The following is an 8,673-nucleotide window of genomic DNA, read 5'->3' on the forward strand; positions in this document are numbered from 1 at the left end:
CGGAAATTATTGGCGTGCAGCGACGGTGCAGTTCCCGCAGAGCGCAACGAAGCGTCTCGTCGTACCTTGCTCTGCGTGCTGGCGTTAATGAGCGCCACCGCTCCCCCGCCTCCCTCCGGCCTATAAAAAGGGCCGCCTCTCATCGTCCCTCTCACACACAAACCCTAGCACCTCTCTCTCCAACCCTAGCCGCCACCATCTCAAGAGTCGACGCCATGGCTGGTAGAGGCGCAGGCCGAGCTCGCGGCCGTGGCCGTGGCCGCGACAGAGGTGCACGCACGCCGTCGCCTGCGACGCTGTCGTCTTCATCTTCGAAGATGGACACGGAGGGGCCCGTGTTGTTCGAGTTCGTCCTCGTCCTCAAGGGCGACCCACGCGGCATCCAGAGGCTGTCGGACAGCTTCGCCGACTTAGTCGCCGGCGATGACCGCCCGGGCACGCTGCATCTGCGGGAGGATTCGTGCGGTTACTACCGGTGGATCCTGAACGTGATCTACGACGCGCGCGGCAAGATGTACCTCCACATCGGCTGGGAGAAGTTCGCGCGCCACTACAGCCTCCAAGCCGGCTTCGTGCCCGTGTTCTCCTACTTTGGCGACAGGGACATGAGTGTCAAGGTCTTCGACGAGACGCGTTGCCGTCGGAACTACCACGTCGACAGCACCGACGAGGACGACGACTGAAGAGTGTTGTTTATTCGTAGCGAATATATACACGAAGGTTTCTGGTTGTTCTTCCTCGGAAGAACCAACAGGGGCACCCTCACCAGATGGATTTTCCAGTTTGAGTGACTGGGTGTGCCCTCGAATGTTCTTTCTTGGCAGCAAACACACCAAACCTTCGATGCCCGACCTAGTTAGGTTTAGTTTTTTTTTTATTTGTGTCAACCATGATTCAAACTATGTATTAGTTTGTGGAAAACCATGTTCCAAACTATATCTTCATGTAAACCACGTTCCAAATTATGTATTAGTTTGTGAAATATTTCTTCTCTTTATTGAAATAAAAATGCAAAAGAAAAACGAAAAAAATAATATTTTAATGTTTGGGGGCGGCGTTTGGGGGACGCGGCTGGGAAGCGATGTCCCACAAACGCGGCAAGAACGAAATACGTCCCCAAACGCTCAATCCGGCGCCGTTTGGGGAACAGTTTGGGGGAGATGCTATAATATCGACAATTATAAAGAGCATGTTGTCATAGATGGTCTCTCCTCGTCATAGATAGGTGCAGGATTTCGTTACGGTTGCGACCCATAAGCGACTTTTTTTTTGAGAGGACGACCCATAAGCGACTGATTATCCTTCCTCGGCGAGGTCGGAGTCGAAAACACAAGCCGCCGTCGGCACCCAGGGCCTTGTCGATCCCAACCCATGCAGTTCGGCTTCGATGCCGCCGTGCGCACGACGCAGCGGTGGCTGCAGCAAGTTTTTACTCCTGCAGGTATGTGCGCACGGCACGATCCTCTCTAGTCTCCTCCCGCGTCGACCTCTGTTCTCTGCAAGGGTTGCGCTCCTGAGATCCGGTTTCTCGCCTGAAGTTTCTCCCATTATTCGTCGTCGAGCAACATGTTGAACTGACTGACACGCGCTCCGCCGTCACATTGTCGATCTAGGGTGCTGCAAATTCATCGAGTTAGATTGCGCCAATAACTCTGTAGACATATGTAAAATTTCAGTTCAGCTTTGGGTATTCTGAGAAAGGAACTAATCTGGTGCTCCAAGAGCAGAAATAAACAACTTCAAATTATCAACGCTTCATAAGCAGACCGACTGTTGCCGCTTTTGTCATCATGCACTAAGATTTTGTCTTTCCCTTCCAATCAAGAAGTTAAATTAGAGACTCATGCGCAAAACTGATACGTTCTAACGAAACCTGTTGCTGCACTGCAGATAGTGGATCGGCGACGTCATCGGCTGATTCAAATGCCACAACCTGCAAACAAGACGATGTTTCTCAAGCTGCTCAAAATACAAGACAGGAACCTATGTTTGAGGAACTCCCAGAGGTAAGGGTTACTGGCTGTGAAGTGTCCTGTAGTAACATGTAAAAGTTGATGCAAAGTATTCTATGAAGTAATTCTTGTGCATTTGGGTATCAGACTTTGGTTTCGAATCCACAATTCCACATACGCTCAATAGAAAAACCATGATGAACTGATAGGCTTGCACTTTGCTGATTTCTCAATAATGGCAGTCTTATGGATTGTATAGCCATGCATGTTTCTGTAAGAATTAAAGGTACCCGTGCATCATAAGCCTGCCAACAAACAGTTACGTAAATTCTGTTTCAGGCACTCTCTTAATCTATGATGTAGGTCGTTATGCAAAGTACATGCAGTAGTTAACCAGCCATATATCCCCTGTGCGTATATATATCTGTTTTGTTTTTTGGTTATTCCAAATGAAGTATACTAGCTACAGTCTAACTGTTGAGCTCGCAAACCTTGGTTGTGCAGGACATCCGTTACCATATACATTCCCTCTTGCCAGTGCAAGATGCTGCCCGTGCTGCCTGTGTATCTCATGGTTTTCTGCGTTCCTGGAGATGCTATCCCAATCTCACACTCAACGAGCGTACACTTGGGTTGGCTGGCAAGAAAATTAAGGGCAGAGAAATCGATCTCATCTGCATAGTTGACCCCATTCTGAAGAACCATTCTGGGCTGAAGACACTTATACTTGATCTTTTACCTTTCAGAAATATCAGCGCCTCCTGCCTGGACAGGTGGCTCCATGCCGCTGTTCATTCTGGGGTCAAAGAACTTAGCTTGGCGCTGTCTTCACACAGCGAGGAAAGTTACAGCTTCCCATGTTCGGTTTTGTCTGGTGAGGCGGCTGCAAGTTCAATTCAGTCTCTTTATCTCTTTGGTTGCGCTTTTCATCCCACAGAAACAATTGGCCACTTGAGAAGATTGAAAATATTGCATCTGTCTTGTGTCCACATTACTGAGGAGGGATTGGAGCACCTGCTCTCGAAATCTTTTGCCCTGGAGGAGCTGGAAATCTTCAAATGCAGCAACATAATTTGCTTGACGATACCTTGTACACTGCAGCAACTCAAGTTCCTCAAGGTTGCATGGTGTCAAGTGTTGCAGGCGGTGGAGATTAATGCCCCAAAGCTCTCCTCGTTTTACTACAGTGGGACAGCCCTGCTTGGAATCTCTGTTGGAGATTCTTCACAACTTAAGGATGTGCATTTGGTCCATCCGCCCTGCATTCTCTATTATGCACGTGCTAGGCTTCCGTCCATCGCACGGAATGTTAAGAGCCTTACCCTGGCCTCTTGTGGCGAGGTACGTGTTTGTTTCTACATCTTAATCTAGTTATAAGGATACGTACGATTTATGCATGGACGTATTGTTCTTCAGAATGTCAACACTCCGATGCTTCTCTCCAAGCTCCCACGCCTCAAGAAGTTGGACATTAGACTCCTTGGATTAGAACCAGCCTTCTCTCCTCACTATGATGCCCTGTCTCTGATTTCTTTTCTTCAAGCCTCTCCTGCCTTGGATTCTTTTATACTGCGTGTAAGTCACTATCCATACACCTCTCAGACCAACTATGACAGAAAAATTGCATTAATGATCATCCTACATGGCTATTCATGTATATGCAGATCAATCAAGACGTCATGTGTCACGATTCTGTTGTTGGAGATGACTACATTTACCTGAGGAAGAAGCCAGAGTTCCGGCATGAGCACCTCAGGCAAGTGATGATCACAGGTTTCCGTGCATCCAAGAGCCTGGTTGAGCTCGTGATCTACATCCTTGAGAGTGCGCCTTCGCTCGAGCGCCTCAAACTAGACACAACAGATAGCGATGATAGGAGTTCTTGTACCTCAAGAAAGCCATGCAGATGCTCGTGGATGACAAAGAGTAATGTTGCGGACGCTCATGTAGCTATGGAGGTTGCTGCCAGATGCATCGCGTCGAGAGTTCCCTCTGGTGTTGAATTCAAGGTCCTAGGGCCCTGCAAGCTGTAGCGTGGCAGTTGCTGTGACATAGTAAGCAGTTGGGTGATGCACAATATAAGCAAAAATGCTCCAAACTGGTCCTACACTCCTGCTCGACTCTTTAAAAGGTATATCTTCCAGTTCCTGAGTGATATGCGTATGAATCTCCATAGATGTTTTTATATTGATCCAATGCCGACTAACCAAAACTATATCATTCATTCATACATTTCCATAGTCCCCACAGAGTTGTGGAGGGATACAGCATACATCTTTTATTACTTATATTAGCCAGAAAGTAGAGATATGTTGGAAACCAGCAATATAAATACCAGTAGATGTGGAAACCTCATATTTTCATACTTTGCTTTCATCAGTACAAATTAACCCTACAAATAACACATCTGGAATCTGTAAACCTTCAAGCCCTGCCCCCAAAGGGCGTGAAATGACACATCTTTTCCTTGGAAGAATTAAGATCTTTCAGGCACTTGCTGTGCCAATATTTTCTGAAACATTGGCTCCACAAGTAGCACGATTCACCCTCCGGTCCAGCCAAGAGATGATATCGGAGTAGACGAGGTCGGCGTCGGGAGGGAGTTCTGCCGAGAGCGCGTGCCACATCCCAGGGTAGAGCTTGAAGGCCTTGTCTCTGCTCGACGCTTCCTCGAACAGCATCTTGCTCACTGTTGGATCTGTCACGATGTCGTCTCCACCATGCAGGACCAAGAACGGCAGGGTCACCTGCCAACTGAAAACGTTAGCAGCCTCTCCATGGATCATAGATTCTTAGGCACACTTACTGCGGTGTGCAGAGTAATGCGAGTTTTCCAACTAGGAAGGTTACCTCATGCAAGTTCTTCTCAATGTCCAGGCTCACCATAAGGAGTTCATGGCAAGTCTTGAGTGGGATCTTTCCCCTGTAAATGTACGGATTGGAACGAATCTGCACGCACATACCGACACAGGCAGAAAGTTCAGTAACTATGATCAGCCTTTTTCTTTCGCACGTGCAGTAGCTGTAGTACCTGTTTCCTCATCTCTGGATCTTTGCAAACTTTGTCAAGGATATCCGGAGTTGGTATGATCCTCCAACTAGGCGCCACCGCGCATACCATCTTGAGAGCGCTGACCACGACCGGATGAGGCTTCATGTCATCAGAAATCTGACAAGATAGCAGCTTATTGAATAACCATTGAGGCAAGAACCGTGGCAAAAATCATCATGGTAATTCTCGTCATGTAGATGGTCAAATAATACCGCATGCTATATAGGAAATATTAGGACCTTGCACATAGGAGCAAGCAGAACGGCGCCATCCCAGTAAGCCGGCTCCTTCCTGTGGAGGAGAAGCGCCACGCTCCCACCCATGGAGATCCTGTACAGGAACCGCTTCTTCTCCCTGTTCTCCGGCTTATCTGGAACCAAGGCACCACAAATTCAGAACTCGATTGGTGTTTTCAGTTTATGTATCCGGTATCTTCCAGTGAGCTGTCCATACCGCAAACACTCTTAAAATAACTGGAGCAATCGTCGATAACGTCGCCGAAGTTTGGTATGTAGCATCTCAGGCCAGATGACCTGCCGTGTCCCTCGTGATCTACCCCGTAGATGGCGTACCCGGCGCGCACCAAACGGGAGGCGGTATCTGATCATTGTTTTTGTTGCAGCTTTGTCAGTAACTTAGTATCTACTGACACGGGTATGAGAAGGTCAGGATGGTCTTGGTACCTCTCATTGATACGCTGCACTCTGCTGCAATTCCTGGCGAAGAGAAATATAGTAGCAATATGCTGTTCTCTTAGTTATGAGTCGAGTGAGCAGAGACAGTGGGGAATGTACTAATAGTCTGGTACCATGGCAAATGAAGATCAAAGCCTTTGGCTCTAAATTGCACGGTTTCCATCCGCAAGTGAACAGCTTGATGCCCCGGGAGTTCATAATAAACTCCTACGGAGATTGTGTTGCAGAGTTAGAAAAGGTAACAAATGATAAAAGGGAACCGTGTTCACTTGAGATCCAGCGTGCTCTGGTAGTATGAACCGACCATCCTGAACATGTACTCGTCCTGCAAAAATGACGCTTGGCAGTTTCAGACATGTATCACAAGAGTATGAAATCACCAGAGTAGGATGCTCCTGAACGTACCATGGTTATCTCTTCAGAGCTTCTTGTGAACATGTGAACTTGATGCTTATGCCTGTACATGCATATATATTGCACCTTGAACATACAAATCGATTCCTTATTCGAAGAAAGCAAGCCAACGGTATGGAACGGTGTAGTACTAGTCTGTGTGCAGAAAAATAGAACTGATTCTTCACTCACAAGGCAGGCAGATTTTCAATTGCAACTTGCCAGGGGAAACTCCGGCAACCATAAAAAACAACGCGCATGCAAAATCTCTGCGTACACGATCGGTCGGAACCAAGTAGAACGATCAGTTGCGCTAAGCACTATCCCCTGTTTATCCGTCATGCAAAGCTCATTCCAAAAGGATAATCCATAGATTGGGTTACAACAAAGTAAAGCCTTGACTTAAGAATTCCGACATCGTCCACATTATTGATTATATTATATCTGCCAGATATAATGCTACTATGGCTACGATTATTCGGGTAAATTTATTTGGACCGCGTGCTCTAAAATTTCAGCGGTTCAGATGTGCAACAGCAGGTTTTCCTTGGAAGCAAATGTCTTCTGGCAACGGAACCGGCTGCCAGCCGGTGCGGTACTCCAGGAGCTCCTTGAGCGCCAATGACGCCGGCTGGACGGAACAAGGCTGGTAGCATTCCCGGACCTCGAAGTCCCACGGGTTGTCTTCTGCAGTTTCTGAATCATCTCCGGTGTGCTCCTGCGCACAGTTCAGGAACAGGTCGCCTTCAGACCGGATGCGCCCACCTGAACTCCGGTCCTTGTCTGCCGCCTGTATCAATCACATGTTCAACTATTTTTCAATAACAAATCGCATTGACAGAGAAATGGATTTGTAGAATCCTGTGTAACCAATGACCTGCTCTGGCATGTACATGAACACTTTTTTCTTGTCCCCTGCTTCGTAGATGTTGCACTGGGAGATGATCTGCAGCCAAATCAAGCGTGTAGATTAAAGCACTACTAAGCCAAGTGGCACGTTATTAGATAAACTCAAGAAACACACTTCAGGCAAAGTGGCCTAAGACTAACACACGATTACCTGTGATTCTACGCTGGCGCAGACGGCGTAGATGCCCCAGTTCCTGGTGTAGTTGTTGTAGAGGTGCACCCTGCCGAACCTGACGCGCGGCTGCCGCTGCCGGGTGCCGTCGAAGAAGCAGTGGTGGATGGTCACCCGGATGCGCCGGTCTCCGACGTGGCCGCTGCTGGCGCCGATGAGCACGGCCTTGTCGTGCGCCCAGAAGCGGCACCGCGACACCGTCACGTCCGTGCTGCCGCAGGTCACGTCCAGGAGGCCGTCGGCGAAGTCGCGCAGGCCGCACCGGTCCACCCACACGTGCCTCGACCCGGGCTTGATCTGGACGGCGTCGGCGTCGTGCCCGCGCCCGCCCTCCACCTCCAGGTTGCAGAGGATCACGTGCTCACACTCCCGCAGCAGCAGGCCCTTGCCGGAGAGGACGATGCGCTGCCCGCGGCCGTCGACGGTCTTGTAGGAGGACACGCGGAGGCCTGAAGCGAGGCGGATGGTGCCGGATACGTCGAAGACGATCCACAGCGGCTCGCGGCGGCGGCAACCATCCCGGAGCGAGCCGGGCCCGTCATCTGAAGACATCGTTCAACTTCAGTGCTACAACGAATCTAATGCGGAGAGTTGACGGAGAGAACGTGGGTACCATGGAGGTTTGTGACGTGGTAGACGTCGCCGTGGAGGCCGCCGATGGCGTGCCGGCCGAAGCCCTCGGCCTGACCAGCCATGGCGCGCAACGAGGAATCGACAGCTGCGTACGGCATAAGCACAGTCTCCTGCACGGGAGCCGGCTCCTTCCAGACTTGGTCGTTAGGTAACTGAGGAGGGGCTGTGTCGCCCATGCTCGGGTCATTGCCGAGCTGCTCGTATGCTTGAATAGGCGTGACGTCCGCCATTGCGGGCTCGTCCCCGGGTTGATCGTTGGATGGAAGAGGCGACAGTGATTCAGTGCACGAACATTGAACGTATTCGTTTGGTATTTGAGGAGGCGCGTTCGGGAAAGAACGGCTGCCGTTTAACGTGGGACTTAATTGTGTGGGCTGTTTCAATATATCTCGCATGGGCGTTTCAGGCCGGCCCAGAGAAAACACTCCTAATTCTGAAACGAAGAAACGTTCATAATCATAGAAACTTGGAGGGAGCATTCACCGAATAAAAATTCCCCTCGTGCTAAGGTATCGAAAATATTAGGAGATAACTATGAAAACACCTCTCTAGATCCTCGAATTGAAAGAGAGATTGAGAGGGATCAAGAATCCTAATTCTTGCTATTTGAAATGGATCAGTCCACCGAGAAATTCTCAAGTCTCAGCCACATGACAAAAATGCAAAAGCAGTTTTAAAAAAATATAACTGTAATACTTTTTGAAGTAGTGTTAAACTTTCTTTTAGGTGACTGGGACAAGTAATTTTCAGCCGACTGAGACATAGAAAATCCGTTAACCGAAACATCTAGAGGGCGTGTTAAGCCTGATCCGAGCAAATTCTAGCCCCCAACACTACCATGGGAGAACCTTCTCACACTCCCGCATG

At 49.1% G+C, this 8,673-nt stretch overlaps 3 protein-coding genes across 4 annotated transcripts; 1 reads left to right on the plus strand and 2 right to left on the minus strand.

Annotated features, from left to right (window-relative positions):
- Positions 1-1,291: 1,291 nt before the first annotated feature.
- LOC127344659 (FBD-associated F-box protein At1g61320) lies at positions 1,292-6,973 on the plus strand. Of its 2 annotated transcripts, XR_007878123.2 has the most exons (6): positions 1,292-1,441; positions 1,891-2,006; positions 2,457-3,293; positions 3,369-3,527; positions 3,617-4,083; positions 6,619-6,973. XR_007878123.2 is itself a non-coding variant. In XM_051370976.2 (5 exons), the coding sequence occupies exons 1-5, from the start codon at positions 1,372-1,374 to the stop codon at positions 3,983-3,985; spliced, it is 1,551 nt and encodes a 516-aa protein (XP_051226936.1). In that variant the 5' UTR covers positions 1,292-1,371; the 3' UTR covers positions 3,986-4,398. The 2 variants fall into 2 exon arrangements, 1 of the variants encoding a protein (XP_051226936.1); XM_051370976.2 differs by lacking the exon at positions 6,619-6,973 and having other exon boundaries at positions 3,617-4,398.
- Positions 4,439-6,137, minus strand: LOC127340083 (caffeoylshikimate esterase-like). Its single transcript, XM_051365862.2, has 9 exons — positions 6,105-6,137; positions 6,004-6,024; positions 5,813-5,906; positions 5,688-5,720; positions 5,458-5,604; positions 5,244-5,374; positions 4,984-5,121; positions 4,803-4,901; positions 4,439-4,699 (listed from the first exon to the last, which is right to left on the minus strand). The coding sequence occupies exons 1-9, from the start codon at positions 6,135-6,137 to the stop codon at positions 4,439-4,441; spliced, it is 957 nt and encodes a 318-aa protein (XP_051221822.2).
- Positions 6,879-8,036, minus strand: LOC127344661 (probable pectate lyase 4). The gene is made up of 3 exons (XM_071827492.1): positions 7,787-8,036; positions 7,153-7,715; positions 6,879-7,038 (listed from the first exon to the last, which is right to left on the minus strand). Exons 1-3 carry the CDS (start codon positions 8,034-8,036, stop codon positions 6,904-6,906), a joined length of 948 nt encoding a protein of 315 aa, XP_071683593.1. The 3' UTR covers positions 6,879-6,903.
- Positions 8,037-8,673: the final 637 nt, after the last annotated feature.

This window comes from Lolium perenne, chromosome 3 (genome assembly GCF_019359855.2).
Source record: "Lolium perenne isolate Kyuss_39 chromosome 3, Kyuss_2.0, whole genome shotgun sequence".
Lineage (NCBI taxonomy): Eukaryota > Viridiplantae > Streptophyta > Magnoliopsida > Poales > Poaceae > Lolium > Lolium perenne.